Raw genomic sequence first — 20,435 nt, 5'->3', positions numbered from 1 at the left:
ACAGCAGGCTCCCTTCTCTTTTTATTATTTTTTTTTTAAAAGCTTAGTGTGCCCTAATGCTGCCTGCTCGGCTCTCCTCACGGTGTTAACGTACCACTGACTTCCCTCTTTATCAAACATCACGACAGTTGAACGAAAAATAAAAATTCTGCCATGACATATTTCATCCTTATTCCAAACAGTATACTTTTGTGGAACACAAAAGGAGTAATGTGAAAGATTGTACTAGCTATTTTTTCCCCCCACATATTAAGTAATAAAGCATGTTTTTTGTAAAGAGTCAACGGAATGGTGTACACATGAAATGAACACTGTACTCAGTTTTCTATTAAAAGCATTTTAATTTTGTAATGTGCAGGTGTTTTACTAAACATCATAGATAATCCTCACGCTCACTGGCTGCAGTCTCTGTAGATACGCTAGTGGTATAGCGCTGTTTGCTGTTGCAAAGAGTGAAAATTACACTTTTATTCTTAAAATTAGCACTTATTATCATACTTGACCAGACAATTGTAAAATAAATGCAGAAAACAAAGACCAAGGAAAACAAACAAACAAACAAAATCTAGTGCAAACATCACTATGGCATATACAAAGTAGGATTTTCTTTGTCATGTCTTTCTGAGTAGTGACGCCCAAGTGGCTTATTTTTTGTTAAACAGGTAAGGGAATTGTGTTAACTGTTCAACTCACTAGTATCGGTGTAATTTACATAAAATTCAGAGATGATCATGCTGATCTGCTTTGACAGATGGCAGTGCAGTGTCTAAAACCATTGTGGTATCGGTACTAAAAGTACATGAAGAACAGTGATATGAACGCTAGCTAAAAAGCTACTGATGGCGCATTTAAAAAGGACACAAAATAACTTGTGTAAAAACTTCTACACCATACAGTGGTTTTGTGTGAGGAACAGATTAAAACTGAAGTTATTTGTGGAAAAAAAATAAGGCAAGTATTCAGAGAATCAGAAATTGACAGAACTCACCGTGCTAGATTCCCGCTCTTTATCCAAAGGAGAATGATGAAGACAATAAAAGAAACAGAAAGAAAAACATCAAGTCAGCATTTACATTTATTTTCTAACCAAATCATGAGCGTTCTGTTTCAGGACACGTGTGAGTTACCTCTGTGCTCCAGGTCATGGTGGTTCTTCTCATCTTTGACTGGCAGGTGTGCCTGACTGCCCAGAGCTCCCAGCGCCAGCAGACCTGATCCTGAACCTGTGACTGGAGGGATGCCTGGGGGCTGTAGCCCCGAGGGGTGAGGGGGCAGCTGGACTGGGGGTCCGTGGGCAGCATGAGAAAGGTGCTGTGCCTGGAGCTGCTGCTGCTGTCAACACACACATTTACATCAAGTGGGTCGGATGGAAAAGGCATATGGACAGCAAGCACTGAATAAAGGTGACCGGTTAAGCCCCTCTCTCACAGGATGCATGGAGCGGAACATTGGCACCCTAACTCCTCCATTAGTGGCTGGATCAAATCAGGACACTTTTCACAAGGACATGTCCTCCTTGAGCTCAGCGGGAGAAGCTCACTCCAACACATAATACAGATTTCTAAATGTATGCACTGCTCTTGAAAATACACACTACGTAACATGCATCTCATTGTAACAAATCAGGAAATGCACAAAACTTTTACTAAATACATGAGTTTCAAACAGGCTTGATTTATATACACTCCCTTCTTACACAAGAGGCTAAATGAAAATAAGATCAGATATTTGTTCACTAAATCAATATGTAGACATACATTAACACAAAGAGTCAAGTGAGTTTAGTGAAATGTTGGTAAACACTGCAGTCACCTCACAGCCCATAGTATTTCTGAGTTTACACACAGATCCATGGTTACCATCACATAGGCTACACTACTCCTCATGCCTCCTTAACAACAGCCAATGAGATATGCCATTCTACGTTTGTGTTAATTTAAAATTAACACGTGGTGTCAAAGCAGTGGTTGATTACAGGAAGATGTGATGCAACTGAAGAGATCAGGTAAATTTGTGTTTCATTGTGTGATTTTAATCCCTTCTGAATCAAACATTATGTTGTTCCTTGCTTAATGTCTGAAAAAAAAAAAAAAAAGTAAATAAAAGCTACATATCTCATTGCACTGCTTTCATTAATATTAATTCCCTTAATTGTACACACTGTAATAAATGTATAATTTATAACCAAGATAATTTTGCTTTATTAATGATTTTGTGGCACATACATTCACTGCACATGAGCTTCCCACATCTACAGTAGACAGACACACCCACATTAGTAATAACTACAGAAAAGCCAATTCAGTTCAAATCAGTACTTTAATTGTAAATCAAAATAATTCAGTCCATATAATGCTTAAAAATACTGACATTCATTCAATGTCAGATAAAAAGCTGAATTACACTACTGTTCAAAAGTTTGTAAGACCCAGTATGACTTTTTGTAGAAAATTAATACTTTTGCTCACAAGGATGCATTCAATTGATCAAAATTGGAAAAAAAAAAAAAAAAAAATTATATATTATAAAAATTATATATATATATATAAAATTTCACTGTATTTTTGATCAAATAAATGTAGCCTTTGTGAGCACAAGAAACAAGAAACTTTTGAACAGTAGTGTTCATACTGTATATATTAGACTTGTGAATAGACAACTGATAAAATCCAAGATTGTGGTTCTAAATACATAAACATTTTTCTCATGCAAAATTTAATGCATTTAGTTTTAATGCATTCAGTTTTTCTTTTAAGCAAACAAAATGTGTATCAAATACATTTTATTGATGCGTCAGCAGTCCTGCAGTGATCATCTAAAGAACACTCATAAATATATAATATATATTTATAAACCCATGTGAGCAAGCACTACTATTCCCGCAGTAAAAAGCCATTGCTTTGACACCACTGACTGAAGGAGGAACACTGCTGAACATAAACACACTAGCTAAAAGAAGCGTTAGGATCTAAACAATGTTGGGGTCTCAGCTTCACTTCAAAAACCCCAATATAATACACAGTCTGTCTTCACCACTGACCATCAGAGAAGGGTAGACAGCATGAGGCTGCTGCTGATGAGAGAAAAAGAGACGAGCATGTCATTACACGCTCACATAGACAGTCACTCATGAATAACACATCACTACTTCACAAATCCACCCAGGCACACCATGCTGACCAACATTTTAGCAATGAAGGGTGCTTTTGTATTTAAATGTGTTTTTCTAACCTTGGCACAGAGCTGAACACCCTTAACCTTCCTAGAAATTAAGTTAGTAAACTGCTAATGGTTTAAAAGTGGCAAATAACTGGCTGAACATTCGCCTTTATTGTCATAAGCCATGTTTTGAGACAGACTGAGGCCATTTATACTGCTAGTGTGAAATCTGAAATGCAAATGAACAGAAACAGTATGCAAAGTGAATCTGGTGTTCTGTATCAAAACAAAGAGCAAACCAGCAGCAAACCTCAGAGTCAGCCACTAATGTTTTACATGAAAAGCATTAACATACACATTGACTTCTACATAAAATTTATGAAATGAAGGTCCAGTTTGGCTTTATGACACCTGAATTAATATCCATCTCAATTTGTGATTAAGTTAACTAATTGCAATTTCTCTGATAAAAATTGTGATTGCAATTTAAAATGACTGCACAATTTGGTGAAATATTTTTGTGTTTATCTCTCAATATGACTTAATAGGGATGTAATTAGGATACTTCAAGACATATGGTAAAAGGTTAACAAAAAATTAACTGTTGATCCAAACGCTAAATTTGGTATTACATTGGGGGTGGAATTGAATAGGCTTGGACTTGGTGCTGGTAAACCAATGCACAGGACAATGTTGATACCAGAATAAAAATATTAATGATTCTGAAGCTGAAAATGCAGAAAAATATGAATATGCTTGCACTCTGTCATTAATTAGATATATGTAGAATAATGTAGGCCATTTTTTACTGAGAACATAAGACTTTTGGCATTATCAGGACCCACAAATATTCCCCCACTGCATTATTATACATTATTAGGGGTGTAAAGATACGCTCAGGTCACAATATGTTACGCATCACAATATTCTGAAAAAAATTAAACTGAAATTCAAATAAGATTTTAAAAAAAATTAACAAATTTCAATAATTTTACTTGTACATACAAGATCACATTTCAAGGTTTAATAAAAACCTTCTGTATTCAAATCAACAGCTGAATAGGTCTGTCTGTCACTGGAAAAAAAAAAAAGTTAAACATGAACTTAGAATTAAGATTCCTAAGGGACCGTTCACACATCGCGTCTAAAAACGCATGGAAGGTGCGGCCGCACCACTTCTCCTTTCCAAAGTGCTTGTGCTCCCGTGGCGTCAGTTGTTGTTATGCAACCATGAACTGCGCTCTCCAAGGGGAGTGGGAAGTTTCAGCAAAGGATAAATTGATATCTAGCCCTTGCATTACCTTTACTACTAGATATAATTTATGGAGGTAAGATATAAAAACCACCATGTACAGCTATGATCAGCTGTTCGGCTGAGATTTTAATGTTTTGTTGGGGAAAGGCCATAGCTGATCGATTGGTTCTTGTCACATGGCCTGAGGTGCGCTTGCGGCATTCTGATGTGCCTGGAAAATGCACCGCGTGCGCTACGCGACCGCGTTGATTCCATTTGATTCCTGCCGTGCGGCTACATTTGAAATAACTGACTTGAATGTAGAACTGACACTAAAACGCTGTAACTTGAATTTTTTCCCCTCAGTAATTTTAGGCGAACTATACACAATACATATTGTTTCATTTTTGTTTTGCGATATATTGTGACAGTATATTGTTACACCCCTAAAAAAAATAATGTGAAATGTTTTGTAACTTATTTTTATTACTACTAATAATTTAAATGAAAACAATGAGACAATACATTGTATTATTAATACTGAACCAGGTAACATTTAATTATATCGCAACCCTTGTGATTTGATTATCGCACTATGCCATTTCACCTTTTCAATTTTATTTTGAACAACCATGCAGCCCTAACACATGTAATATGTGCGTGTGTGTTATATTCACACTGTTGCTACAGCATCATTAACCCAAGAACTCAACGGCAGCAACTTATTGGCAAAGCCACAGACATGTACAGCACTACCACTTTATCAGTTCAGTCGTACCGCAGACAAAGATTTCATGGGCGTCTCTATCCTCTTGCTAACCCACTTATTTGCCTCTGCCCCTCCCTGTGGATATCACTCCCTCTCACAATGTCTCTCCTTTCACAATCTTCCTTATCCTCTCCCTTTCTCTCTCTCCGTGCCAAACGCTGCTGGCTCCTGATTAACAGTGAATCTTTAATGACCCCCCCCCCCCCCCCCTTCACCAGGGCACACAGATTGATCTCCTGCCATCTCACCAGCCAACAAATAAAAGCTTGTTTTTTTCTCCCAAGCCTGTGAGGATGTGTGTTAATTCCTGCAACAGTGCGGCAAGTGTCTGCCTGACTACATCTATTTATCCACCATCATGATGACCATGTGACTGCTAAGTGTGTGTATGTGTGAGCAGAAGCAACAAGCCCTGCCCCCATGCCTCCCCCACCTCTTGCCAAGCTGCTCTGCTGAATGGCTAGCTGTTAAATGATGGAGCCCCGTCGACAGTTGCATTCAGGCAGATTCGAGGAAGCAATTACCTTGAAAACAGGGGTCAGAGTCTTGGCTCATTTGCCTTAATTGAATTCCAATATCTGGCTCTGGCTGTCCTGACCCAGCTCAGAACCTCCTACCCACAAGCCCAGCCCAGGCTAATCAAAGCTGGGTAACCACACTCACCACAGGAGACACACCAAGAACTATTACATGCGCATTCAAAGTTTGATAAGTTGGACTAAAACAATAATCTGTCTTTTTAAAATGACTTGGGAATGCTTTCAGGCCTGTTCACACAATAATTGTCCACCTTGTTCAATGCAGAAGAAAGCCATTTTTGTGAATGTGCGAGACTTTTGATTCATCAGCCAATATAGGAAAATACTAGAACAGCGCAGTAAACAGTAAACTACTTTGCGCTACAAAACAGTGCGTTTATGACTACAATTATATATTAAAACAATATGATAAATACCAGTTTGAAATATCAAGCAGCATAACAGACATCAGAATCCGCTGGAATTTAAAGAGCTTGAGCATTTAAATCGGAAGATGGCATAACTGCGTACACTTTTATAATAAACGGAACATTATTAGCAGCTGGTGAGGTTACTAATATTACATTACAGTTATCTTTATAGTTAATGTTTTTGATGTGAATGGGCCTTTAATCTGACTGAAATTGCATTACTTTGTTTTTTGAAAAGTCTGACTAACAAACCTAGACTGTCGAGCATGTATACACCTTTGTCAGAATACAATTGACCTTAGCGTTGTGCGCTTGCTCTGAACGACACCTTTAAATATTCAATTAAGCATTGTGTCATGTATATTTGGACAGAAAGATGAAGACTACGCAAAAACCTGCCATTGCTTGCTTAACTGCACATGTAAGAGTACTTCTGTTTATAGTCTACTGACCTACAGGACTGCATAATTTTGATTTAAATAAATTATCAATTAAACGTACTGGCTGGCATATAGAAACCTGTTTACTTTCCCAAAAATATAAGACTGTAATTCAAGTAAAGTTTGTGTTGCCCAAGTCAGTAGGAAGCTTCTCAATGCTCCTTAAAACAAGCTATTTAAAGTATTTAACATGGCTAATCACAGACAACCCTGACAGAATTAGACTTCTCCCTTTGTGTGATCAAAACAAAAGCTTAACTACACAAGCCCAAACATGTCTCTCCACATGCATCTCAAACCCTGTGACAAACAGACACACAGATTGGCACATATTGACAAGACAAAAACGACGGCTTAAAAAGGCAAACAAAATGGTGTACACATCACATTACAAATTAAAACAAAGTAAAAATCAGACCATGAAGGGCAGGAGCAAATCTGCAGCAGGAGACTGATGGGACTAAGACACGCCAACAATCCTGATCTCCCCCCAGAACACAAGTATAAACGGCTGTTTAAGAGCTGCTGAGGTGATACATGTTTGATTTAAGGTTTTACAGTGGAGGATTACGACTGACGTATCACCTTTGACCCCACCTGTGGGAGTAGGCTAATTTAGCTGCTTTATTACTACACACTATAAATCCAATTGTCATTTAGGAGCCAGGCATGAATGCATTAGTACAATGAGCTGCATGTGTGCAGGTTTGTCCCTGGCCCTGGTCAAATGAAGGAGAAAGAGGGGTATACACACGGTGAGAGGCAGATTGGGAAGTCCACGTACCCCGATGATGGCATTCAACTCGGTCATTGTCACTTGCTTAGCACGTTCAACAGCCTGTGCGACCTGCTGTTGGTGCTGGAAGAAAGAGAAAAGAAATCAATACACAGCAAATTATCATGGGCTAACAGAAATAAAGATAGCGAACAGCTCATTTTATAAAATGAGATGGAGAATATTTACCTCTTGTGACAAAAAAGGCATTATTTGAGCAAGAATTGCATTTAGCCGTTTGGCAATCTCAGTCTGAAATAGAAAAAGAGACACATACAAACAGAGTGGTTATTAAATGTTGTCAGCTCTTCTCTAATCACTCAAATGTACTTAATTCCCAACAGCAAGCGCTCCGAAACCCTCACGTTACTTTCACGTTGCTGAATGCTCTAATCAAGCCTCCGTGGATCTAAAGGAGGCATGATGGGATACCTCCAGAACTCCTGATTAATGAAGTAAAAATTTCAGAAACGTCTGTTTTCGCTAATGTTGCCATGTGTCTGATTCAGCGCATAATGAATATGAGGCTCTTTGAGGGCTGGTATGGTGTGTGCAGCTCACAAAGCCAAACGGCACTCCAGCACACTGCTACTGAAACAGATCTGGCCAAATCCACAGCTCTGCCAGGCCAAGATGGGCAGAAGGCCTGCGGTGCCCATCTGGCCAAGAGATTGAGAGAGCGAAGGAGAGATAAAGGAAGGTGGGGGGGAGGGGTCGTCTGGCCTCAACCACCCCACCACCCCCTCATTACCCAGACAGATTATTTCATTAAGATGCTGAAATATGCTAATGCTGATTTGGTGCTGGGAGATTAACGATGGCAATACTGAGCAATTACCATTTTTCCCAATGCTCCCATTCCAGCAGCGCAGGAGGCGAGGAACCAGAGCCCTACAGCAATATTCAAAATGACTTTTATTGATACGGAGAGACGGACAGGGTAATCAGCCAACATGCTCTGCTTCTCCTGCATTACTCACAGCTACCTGAAGTCCCCAAGAGCTATATTTCATCATGAGCTATGCTAACGCTTCAGGATGAAAGGGAGAGAAGGGAAAGGAGAGAATGAGGGAGGGGGGAGAGGAAGTATGGGGCGGTGAACAAATTGATTATAGGTTGGAGCAGATGGCCCAGCAGGTGAGGGAGGAGAGAAATTTCTCTTTCTTTCACTGAGAGCAACATTCCATTCATTTTTTGGCAGCGTGACCTCGGTGCCTGTGGGAGGGTGCTGACCCTGGCACTCTGATGGATTCGGTCTCTCTTTAGAGCGGTTCAGAGTGGATGTGTCCTGACCTGTGATGAACTGTCTCTAGGGACGTGAACAAAGGATCTAAGCCCTCTCCACACCCCTTCAGAGTCATTGAGCTATTAATGCTTTTTCAGCCCAGCTTTGCTACACAAACACACACTCCTTCACAAAACAAATGCATACAACTATCTGTTGGCATCTAACCAAAAGAAATATTCAAGCATAAAAACGCTGCCTGCCCTCATACACACACAGTTCTTTTTCCTCACTCACTCCATCAGTTCACCCCCTCCTCTAGGCTTCCATTCCTGTATGCCACTCTGAGGTTGCCACAGCAACCGGCCCACCCCTATCTCTCCCTCAGATCATTATGTAAATTGGAGCTCTGCTTGACCATAACAGGCAGCAAAATCATATTACGCGCACAGGGGCAGGTCATTAAATTGAATTTTCGGCCTGTCGATCAGATCAACTCAGCAAATTAATGTGGGATGAAAGGGAGCAGACGGGGGAGGGGGAGGGGGGGTAACGGCTTGTCTTTCATGGGTGGGGTGAAGTGTGTGTGTGTAAGAGAGGGAAGATTGAGAAACACAACCCCTTATGTCTGAGCCAAAAAACCCTGGTGACCGTCCAAAGGAGAAGATATTGCACAGTAATTATCAGAAGCGACTTTTCCACTGATAAACGGCATACATTACTTGTTAGTACACAACACCATGTACCACAGGATCCAAGCTTGGAAATATATTTTAGGTAAGACATGATACAAGGGTGAATCTCAAATAAAAATGTCTATGCTTAATGTGAAGTTTTTCTGCATTGGGACATTGACAATTAAATTACATTTTATCCTCCAATCTCATTATGATAAAAAAAACACTGTACTATATTACAGTAAAAAAGACAATGGCAAACAATTTAGGGGATACTAAGGGAATTACCAAAGAACAAAAACAAAAGAAAACAGAAAAGTGACCCAGACATATTACAGTAATGATAAACTAAGAAAGAAAACAAATTAAACAGTGCAAATAATCTTAATGGATTTTTCCTTTTTTTTTTTTCTTTTTCCCTTTTCCCTGAGAGGGAAAATGTGAACTGGGGATGAGTGCATAAAACAAGCCAAAAGGATTTTAATCCAAATCACTTCACACAAACTAAACAACTACATACATTAACCTCAGATTAAACCGCTGCACCATGGGAAGAGAACAGGAAGTGTGGTATTGCTGAGTGCCGTAAGCTACTAGAACAGCTCCCACACAGGCTGATGAAAAAATAAAATAAAAAAATAGGGCACAGGGAGTGAAAACAAGGCCCTTCAGCAGAGAGAGGCTTTCTGCTCAGCTTCACAATCCCAGGTGCTCAGTGCTGTCAAGCAGCATGTGAAGAGCTCTCACACACAGCCTTGTCAATGGCACGCCAGAAGCCATTTACCTGTTGCTGTGGGTACGAGCTGAGTGCAGGGAGACACTGATGAGGATTAAATATGCTGCAAAACAACTGCACACTGAAGGAGAGCCACTCACTGACAAATGAACACACATACAGCTGCACACTCTCTGTGACTCAAAGAACAATTACAGACAAGAGGGAGAGAAAGTAAGGAGTCCGTTTGTATGGTTGAACTTGCATTTACATGCTCACTCAAACATAAAAAGCCACATATACATTCTTCACAGATAAGACACGCTAACAAATAAAGGAAAGCACTCAATGGCATTTACACATTTGAGTTCATTCCTTCTCGCCTGACACAGCGTCCTCTAACCCTTGGCTTCCCTCGAGCTGAAAGGCTGCATTGAGCAGCAGTCGCCTGTACAGGGTGTCTCTGTCTTACCCTTGCTGCATATGCAGCACAAATCCTGTTGGAACTGTTTAGTGATGTTTGTGTCTCTCTGTGCATTCATCTGCTGAAACCGGACACAAAGGACACAGACACGACCACCTGGTTCAGTGAACAGAGCTGAGAGACAGATGTGGCCTAAAATTACACACACAAACACCACCATATCTATATCCACCACTGAAGATGCAATGTGGCAAGCAGGTTAAAATCTCCTGCTTGTATCTGATTACACACTGCAGTGTCCAATAACATAACACATATTCAGTGTAGCCATTTCAAGTGAGTAAATAAATAACAATAGGTTAAATCGCTCTATTAGAGACTTTAAATTTATCAGTTTTGGTCAACATTTAAAATGCATGTCAAGAATATTGGATATTTCACTGTGAGTAATACAAAAAAAGTGCTCATTTTTAGCCCTTTAAAAGCATTAACAAACATTTAATATAAATGCAAATTCCATGCTGAAAATTATAATGTTGTGACGTAAAATCATTTGCTTTAAATGAAATTTTTGTTTAGATAAAATATAAGTTGTGTCCCAAATGATGCACAACACACTACGCATTTACAATATATAATCCACCCTCTACTGTATAAACTTCATAAGGTTATTTTATCATCCAACATTAGAGTAAGATAGCACCTCCCCCTATGGTATGCAATTAAAGCTTACAACAGTTAAATCAATGCATCATGCAGGTATATGAAGTGCACTTCTTTTTTTAATATTTAGTGTAAACACTACTCACACGGCACATCACCATTCAAAACTGGAATGGAACAGTGCTAAAGTATACAAACTGGGACACAAACGTAGGTAAAAATAAATAAATAAACTCCAAAACTCCAATAAGATAATAAAAAAAAGCAGCAGTTGTTGACCGATAATGGCTGATGCAAATATCTTAGAGAGCAGGGCGGCTCTCTATTTACAATTTATATTACTTATTTAGCCTAAATCGAAAAATAATTTAGATTAATTCAGACTTTAGATTGCATTCTTGATTCTATAGTTTAATTTTTTTACAAATGAAGAAATTGTTAAAAAAAAAAAAAAAAAAAAAAAAAGGAAGTAAACATTGTAGCCAACAAGGCACTCAGTAATCTGCTACGTTTGTGCATTGAGAATCTTTTTTCTTTAAAGACAAAGTGACTAATTTTACATACAGCACACAGTGTGAATGACATGAATATGACAGTGGACAACTGAATACAGCACAGCATAGTTTAAAATTAAGGGTTTAAAGTGTGCACAAATGCACACTTCAGAAGATCTCGCATATTGATTCGACTAAGTATGCAAGGTTTGTGAAATTAAATGTTTATTAGATATTCATAGATTTGTTTAAACGATATAAAATGCTTATTTGCTGAATGCTGATGGTAAATAAAGTATTACATTACTACTATTACTGTTCACTATTACTAATAATAATAATTTTTGCATACCCTTTCTTTGTTTAACAGTCCAGTCTAATAACTGTTAATCAGTAGTGTTGGGCGAAAAGCGGCATATCATATCCTATTATGAGCCTGTCAGAATGCCGATACTTGATATTATTAAATCTGGTGGGGGAGATTGCAATAGTTTACTTATTTGATCATTAATTTACTTATTTACTTGTTCATTTAATCATTTATTTAATTTAAATGAGAATCTTTTTCTATCATTTTACAAGCAAAGATGGACTTGGTGATGAAATATCACATTGCATAAAAATATTTAAATCCAAAAGGTGAGCCTGTAGATATCACACATGCAATTTGCAAACTTTGCAAGATATTTGTCATGGAGTCAATTATTCCCCAAAAGTAAAGGTAAAAGCAAAAACTGACAGAGCTTTTGGCATCTGATGCTGCATGGTGCATTAATTTTCTCAGAGATGACGAGAGCTGAATCTACCTCATTGCTGGTTACGGTATATCTTAATTTATTTGCTTAATATTTCTTTTGTGGACCATACATTAATGATAGTGAATAAATGAGAAGAATCAATAGTTCTTAAACAAGTTTTTTTTTTAAGTTGGTGTTTGAAGCCGATTTTTTTTTTCAACAAAGGCTGATTTTAGTGCTGTGTTCAGACCTAAAGACTTATTAGACCTATATAATTTTAATAGTAGTAATAATAATAATAATAATAAAAATGATTTGTAATTATATTGCTATTAGTGTTATTAGTGTCATTACATGTTTTGTTTATGTGCTATGGAAACAAATGCTGACGAACAACAAATGCTGTCGTTATTGCCATGGCTTAAACAACAACTAAAAGAAATGATGTGTCTCATAAGCACTCGTCAATGTCTGAATAGATCACCTTGCAATTCAATTTTGACATGGGATGTAGTTTTGTAGTCTGTTTTAAAAATATTTACTATGAGGAGTCCTCAATCCTCATACATGCGTATCGGTGTTGCAAGTGTGGTTATGTGGTGTCGTTATGAAATTAGGGAAGGCAAATAAATTGTAGGTCCTAATATTCATTTGATAATACTAGCCTGATAATAACAATAATAATAATTTCATAAATTAATTGGAAAAGAAGCCAATTATCGCCTTGATATCATCAAAAGCATCAGCCATCGCCGATATCGCTGACTATTGTTGATACACGATACTATCGTCTGTCAGCACGATAGTATTAAACAGACCGTAAACTAATGAAGACAGAATTGCACTGTGTGCTCAGGTACTGGTGGTTCTTAGTGCTGTCAAAATAAATGTCCCGTTTCTGACACATCGGCCAAGAAAAACTTAACGGGTGACGCCGATATTTATAAAAAAAATTAAAAATTAAAAAATTTTAAAAAAAAAGCCAAATATCGATCTATATATCAGCTGACCACTAATTATACCTAATTATAATTATTATATATAATTATATAACCCTGTCTGCACTAATTTTAATTTAAGCAGCTCATGATTGCCTTTTAGGAATTCACTGGCCTGCCATGATAATGCGGGTGCACTTTGTCACAACTAGACATCTCACTCACATGTACACAAACACTTCTGAAGAGAGACTGCAGTGTGCTCTGAGTCAGTTTGCTTTGGCTCAGAATCAAATCGACCATCATCACCTTGGCAAACAATTCCTGGAATCCTAAATAAATTATTCATCTGAACAAGTTCCCACCCCGCCGCCTGTCTCAATCCCCCTCCTCGCTCTCTCTCACCCTCTAAGGCCACAGACTGAGCTTCACTTAATGAATCTGGCTTAGTGTGTGCACACACAAAGAACTGACCAAATACAGCCACACCAACGATAACACACACACTAGTTCTGCATTCATTCAGCAGAAAGTACTTCAGGACAAAATGAGGAAGAAAATGAAGACAGAGGGAACTGTGTTAAACACAGAGGGACAGCAGATGAGGGGCCTCTGAGGCTCAGTAATTAAAGGGCTAAATTGACAAGCACAGCCGTCCAGTTCCTGCCCCCACACAGCCAACCCTCCCCCTCATGACTGTACACTCACCATCCTGCCCTGAGGCTCTAACGTACTGCAAGATCAGCACCATTACAAACTCAAGCGTGTTTACATGAAACAGTTATTTCATAGCATTCTGAATCTGGTGGATCCTGAAAGCACATGACAAATCTGGCACCTCGGTGCATTTTCCTCCCATTCCTTTCCAGCCAAAAGCACTACATGAAGGGCAGACTATGTGTTATCAGACTGCTGTCATCACTAACTCCAGAGAGAGCAGGGAGTCCATGCTCCAATGAATAATTCATGCGTTTGAGTCCACTCAGTCAGAGCTCTATTGATAAACAAAAGAGAGGCTCTGCAAAAAAAAAAAAAAAGCCAGTCGATTAACCTGTTTGCGCAAAGCCCCTGCACCTACCCTTCCCTCCCTTTTCATTTTCTCTTCGTCTCTCTCACAGCTGGAGATAAGTGCCTGACAGAACCTTTCAGAAAATGCAGTGTCTGTGAGAGAGAGACATGTGGCCCAGACACACACACACACACACACACGGAGTAGCTGATGGATCGTGCATGCTGTTCCAATTCACCACCCTCACATTGATACCATTAACCTTGTGAGGCCTCAGGGTGAGAACCATAAAGGGCCTCTTCAAACTGAGCCCTCCTCATATGACTATACATCATATCACTACTAATGACAAAGAGAAAGAGAAATTGGAAAAGTGGGGCTGTTGGCTGGTCTAGCTTTTAAACTGCATAAAATTTTGTTACAAAACCAATCGATCAGTTGTAGTATAAAAAAAAACAACAACAACAACAACAAAAAAAAAACAACATACAGCCTGCAAACAATCAGGACAGCCTGTGACGGCAACCATTCACATCAATTACTAAAAAAGGTTACATAATTCCTGCTGGACGCAGCTGACCTAATGACCTTTAACTGGCCTAGCCTCTGTGCCTTCATCTTTGCAGACACCACTTTTATTTAAAGGGGCAGCATAGGAAACAAAAAGAAGAAAGGGGAACAGATTCAGGAAACAAATTCAAACTTGCACAAGCCACTGAAGCCAGATTTAAACATGTGCACTAACCACTATGTCTCTGACCACTGTAATCCATTTAATCATATGCATCACTACTCAGAACATATACTTGCATGTTTTTGTGCATGCGCTGCTTGCAGACTCTTCGACAGATTACTTTTTTTTTTTAAAAGCCATTACGCTGCAGTACATTTCTACCCATACATTTCAAACCCCTACACTGTCCAAGAATGTCTGCAAAGACCTTGCTGTGCAACTATCATCTCTTTGACTAATTTGTTTACTGTCGTGGCAGAGGACACACACCAAAAGATTAGGCATACACCTAAATTAAGCATACACAATGCACAATGAAAAGAATCTGGTGTCAGAATAGATCACATACCTGTTTATGCATTTCAATGTTCAGCCCATAGGACATCTCATAGTACTGCAAGAGAAAATAAGAAATACATTTAGCACACAATTAATAGGCTAGTACAGTGCAACTGCCTACAGTAGCACCTCTATTTATACATCATGCAGCCAATTTATTTCGCATTTTAACACACACACACACACACACACACACAAAAAAGAAGAGTAGATAGCAATGTTTATGAATCTTTCTGGTAACACTTACTTAGGGGCCACCACTTACTATTTACTCACCACTAGCATTCATGTAGGCACAGTAATCTCAAACCAGTTACTAAACAGCACTTAAATATAAACCAAGCAAAAACTGACAAATAAGTATTTTATATGCCACCCTTCGCTCTCTCTTTCTGCACATTTTCATCTCTAAGAAACATTTACTTTCAGTGAAGAGTTTCCTCATAGGCATCTGTGTCATCTCAAGATAAAAGTCTACACTCAAAATAGTCGATCAGGCTATGTCCATCCGAACAACTAAGGCAAACATTTATTTTTCTCGGAGCACGTCTGTTTATTTCATTTTGTTTATCTGGTAGTGGCCTTTTCACCACACGCCATTCCTCCGAAAAATAATATTTAACAAAGGTGCTGGCATGTTGAGTCAATACCTACTGCATGTTCAAATAAGATAAGAGAGAGTAGAGCTCAGTTAACACTGTTCAACCTGTGCACTATTACAACACATCCTGATGGAATTCGGTTTCCACTCACTGGATTTCTAATAAGAGGTGTTCTGCCAAACTAATATTAGTGTAATTCTTGAACTGCACACAAAAGCCAATTTTGAGTGAGACTGCAATCATCCTGAAGGTTGATAACATTTCAGCTGGGTCAGGTCTCTGAGTAATTTAAGACAAAAACTATAGTATACACACTTAAATTGTATAAATGCATACATTGTTTGATTTTCAAATGGTTAGCCGAGAAAATCGCTGACAGCCCAACAATCGACGTTGTTTACATTCACTGCACGCCATTATCGTAAAATACTCATGCAATCTTGACAAATTAGTTACAATAGAGTTTAAATGGTGTTTGCAACCAAAAAAAAAAAAACAACAAACCTGATTAAACTGAGCAAGCCTGCCTTTTTCTTACTCAAGTCAAGAAACATTCAGCACCTCAGGTCAAAGCAGATGGAACGAGCAGTAACTCCCTGTCTAAATCACCCTCCAGGCATTTTTCAACAAATAAAAACACCCACACGCTTATAATCTCACCACTGATCCTTTGGTGCAATCAATGCAAACGCTATCAAACAATAAACGGAGGTAGTGGATACTAAACATTAGCTCAGATAGCTGGCTGGTGGCCCTATTGTTGTTTTCATGGAAAACAACAACAGATAGCAGACCTCAGATTGAAAACAAAATACATCTTGCTCTTACCATGACATAATGTCGCTGCATCTCTGTCTTCTCATTTGCCAGTTTGTCATACTCCACTTTAAGACTGTAAGAAGAGAAAAAGACCCAGAATGAGTGTTCCTGAACGGCAAAGTCACTTAAAGATCATACACATGGGACGTACTGACACGAATACTTGCAGTCATTCACATGAAATTACAAATAAAAATATGAAACTACTATTAGTTACTTATATAATACGGTATATTACATAATACATAGTATAATATAGTTACTCATTAACTCTTATGACAACTGCAACGTTTAAGGTTGCGCTGATGCCGTGTTTGATTTACACAGACATAAAGTAGCATCAGAGTCCGAGTCTCTGAGTCTAGTAACAGGTGTGAAATGCATCATCATATAAGTTCATTACCAGCAATATTTACCTGTGGTACTGAGCTTGAAGGAACTGAAATTCATCTTTGATCCTGTCACAAGATTCTGCTACAGTGAATTTGAAGCCTGGCTGACCAGGCTGGTGAGGTGCCTGAAAAATAATACAAATAATTTATGTGAACTGTAGCAAAGCATAACCCTCACATTATTAATATAACCTAACCTAGTCACTGATGCAATATGCTAGGCTATTACACCAGCTGGGGTTTTAATGTGTCACTTTTGACCTCTTACCACCATTACCAAAACAAACTACGAGCTTCTCTATTACTCCTTTTACAGCAGTCCATAGGCGTCGGGTTTTACTTTCACGGTGTTTTTGAACAAGTCATGGGTATAACCACGGGTGTCAATAACACATTTCATGCTTCCTGGTTTTCAGGGAAATTATATTTTATCGGCGCAGAACTGCGGTTTGTCAGAAGTGCCCAGGCGCTCCCTCGAGCTCGGCCTGTCGGTGGTTTGGAGACTCTAGTGGGAACAACCTCCAACACTCAGTCAGCAGCGGTCGGCGTGACACAGACGGGTCACTGCGTCTCAACAGCCCCGGAGAAAAACTAGCAACTGTTTATTTATTTATTTTTACTTAAAAGTGAGATGAAAATGTACCACTGTACGGAAGCGAGTGAACGGACACCAAGAGCAGCACATCATTAAGTTTAAACAAAAATAAAGGACACACCGCGCTCGAGAAACGTCACGCGACACAATAGTGCGCGAGAGAACAATCACGAGCTCAACGGTCGAAAAGGTAACGCGCTCGCGTGGAGCCGGACACAGAGCATCAATATAATGTGTTACTCACCGGATGCCGGCCCTGCGGATACATCTTGAATGTATCCTTTCTGAGGTGAAGATCCAGGGGATGTGGCGTTCTTCAGTAATCCGAGTAGATGAGCGAGAGCCCGTCCGTCACCCCTCCCTGCACTCGCGGACACACAAAGCCCGGTTCGTCCACCCGATCCACGCGCTTCTTGCACTCCTTTCCCCCGATTTAACCCCTTTATCCTTCACAGAGCCGATGAGCAAAACAAAAACACAGCGCGTTGGCTCATTATCTCCAATAAGAGTCAAGCATTCAGCTGCGCGTGTGCTGTAAACACAGAATAGTTGTGTAGAGCGAGTCAAACACACATTTGCTGCTTGTCAACTGCGCTGCGAGCTGCGACTAACAAGCTGCTTACAAGTCTTCTCGCAATAACAAGATTATCTGACTGCTGTTTGCTTGAATGTAACCGGACAAGATTACAGAACAATGTCAGAAACTGGAGATAAGACATATAGCATGAGAATCCCAAGCGAGAGACAGATCTTTAAAAAAAATTAAATAAAAAAAAATACACATTTATTCCGCTTAGCACAATGTCGCGCCTCGAAGTAAATTACGAAATGGCAGCTTTGCAAATTAGGAAACAGGAACGGAGAAAATAAAGCACGAAGAGCGCTCAATTGCTAAATAAACAGTGTATATTACAAGTGGATTTTTGAAAGTTATCTTCCTCGTTACCTTTAGTCTCCATAAAATCCTTTTCCGCGAATGTAAATGCAGCAATAATTCCTCGCTCCGCGGAAACGTCGAAGTCCTCCACTCGTGACCTTATACGATCAGTATTAGGCGCTGGTTGGGAATCAATCCCAACCCGAGAAAAGCAGCGCCTACAATCGCTTCGAGAATGTTTTCCTCAGTCAAGACTCGGGTCTCGCTTTAACACAATTCGCAGAACTGTCGTTGTTGGAAATTTCTCCTAATCCCTATTTGCTTGTTTGCTTAAAATGGTCTGGTTGTGAAAAGTTTGCCTCGTACGAGCCAGCCGCTTGCAGTCGCTTTGACTAGTTTCTCCAACACTCGCAGTACCACACACAGACTGCCCACTGACACGCGGGCTCAACTACCGCGAGAACAACCGAACGCGACCAATCAAATCTCGGAAAGAACTTCGCCGCGACTGACCAATCAAACCTGGGATCCCACGTGGGGCTCGTCTGTTCGGCGCATGCTGATTGGCCAATATAAAACTGACCTCATGTTCGCCATTTTGGCTCTAAAATAGGTTGCTTTCCCCGTAGACAAACAACTTACATGAGCGACGATTGTTCGAAGTCTAGCCACTAACTGAAATCGCGAGAGATAGATTGTAGCCTATGAAATACATATTACTAGCCACATTTTCTGTTGCGCTTCAATTCACTGATTTATATCCATGTCTGCTGTTGTTGTTTCAGCGAAAATCAGTTGTTTCACCAAATCTGGTTATACTTTTGACTCTTTCCCGCTTGATAAATGTCTTAATATCATGTTTTCACTAAACTGCGAACTCGTCACTGATTTTAAAAAATATGTGATCGACTGGTTTGAGCGGAAGCATCTTTCAAATGTCCCGTTTTGTCCCCTCCCAAGGACGCCTAACATGGATAGCAGAGATGCGAGAGCTCACCCTCATTGCCAATGTATAGTTATGCTACCGATTTTGAATGTAACTCAAATTAACAGCATAATCTGTGAAATCAGCCCTCATTACTTGATTCACGCTGTCTGCTCAGCAACACCCTCCATGCCCACGTCTGCGCCCGAAAAAAACCCAACCTATCATGTGTTGCTCAGACCCACGTGGGGCGCAGCTCCTTGTTCTGCGACCGCTGACCAATCAGAGCACTGGCCTGCATCTGATTGGCTTAGAGCGACACGGGTTGTCAGTTCGAGACCTAAGTTGTCAATCAAGCCCACGAGGGGTAGAGCGCTGACAAATGCCTGTGCCTCTCAGCCTCCCGCCTGCGAATAGTGCTTGGAATGGCTGCTTAATTAGCTTCGAATGGCTTTTCCTTCCAGCTCAAACAATCTGTCACTACCATGTGGTAAAAAGAGCCCTGCGTAAAACAAAAGAGGGAAAAGCTAGTAGGGGCTAAATATCAGTTTGATTTTTTTTTTCTATGTATGCAAGTCGCATTACCACAAAACAAAACATTTATTCCACTCAGAGGCTGGTTCATCGTTGCCAACTGTTTTCTGCCTTTATTTGTTTCACCAAATAAGGGTATAATCTAATATATTTTTAATAATCCTCTATTGTTGTTATATATATTTTTTAATTATTAAAAATAATAATTAGACATTTGCTGTATAAAATGTGTATAATCTGGGATACCTGATCATATTGTTAAATGTGTCCATTTAGAAGCTCCAGTTTAAGATGTTTGCACTCAGGTACTTAAGGGTCATTTCAATACAAAAGGTCTGGGGAAAAAGCCAACATTGTTCTATTAAACTAAACTTTTGTCCATCCTATTTGGGAGGGTTATTGGCTGGAACA

At 39.4% G+C, this 20,435-nt stretch overlaps 1 protein-coding gene across 9 annotated transcripts in view; it reads right to left on the bottom strand.

The window, feature by feature from the left end:
* Nucleotides 1-19,596, bottom strand: part of tle3b (TLE family member 3, transcriptional corepressor b) — a 29,924-nt gene extending 10,328 nt beyond the window's left edge. The window contains exons 1-10 of one of the 9 annotated variants that reach the window (XM_067399438.1): nucleotides 18,635-19,579; nucleotides 17,933-18,220; nucleotides 17,118-17,218; nucleotides 16,711-16,774; nucleotides 15,291-15,335; nucleotides 7,516-7,578; nucleotides 7,306-7,410; nucleotides 3,041-3,073; nucleotides 1,128-1,332; nucleotides 989-1,005 (exon numbers count right to left, since the gene is read on the bottom strand). In XM_067399438.1, the coding sequence (XP_067255539.1) occupies nucleotides 989-1,005; nucleotides 1,128-1,332; nucleotides 3,041-3,073; nucleotides 7,306-7,410; nucleotides 7,516-7,578; nucleotides 15,291-15,335; nucleotides 16,711-16,774; nucleotides 17,118-17,218; nucleotides 17,933-17,956 (657 nt within the window). In that variant the 5' untranslated portion in view covers nucleotides 17,957-18,220; nucleotides 18,635-19,579. Of the gene's footprint in view, nucleotides 1-988; nucleotides 1,006-1,127; nucleotides 1,333-3,040; nucleotides 3,074-7,305; nucleotides 7,411-7,515; nucleotides 7,579-15,290; nucleotides 15,336-16,710; nucleotides 16,775-17,117; nucleotides 17,219-17,932; nucleotides 18,221-18,634 lie in introns of all 9 variants that reach the window. The other 8 variants (XM_067399440.1, XM_067399441.1, XM_067399439.1 and 5 more) reach the window with 8 other exon arrangements.
* Between the last annotated feature and the right edge of the window lie 839 nt (nucleotides 19,597-20,435).

This window comes from Chanodichthys erythropterus, chromosome 11 (genome assembly GCF_024489055.1).
Source record: "Chanodichthys erythropterus isolate Z2021 chromosome 11, ASM2448905v1, whole genome shotgun sequence".
Classification (NCBI taxonomy): domain Eukaryota; kingdom Metazoa; phylum Chordata; class Actinopteri; order Cypriniformes; family Xenocyprididae; genus Chanodichthys; species Chanodichthys erythropterus.
This window is presented reverse-complemented; position numbering and strand designations above follow the sequence as displayed.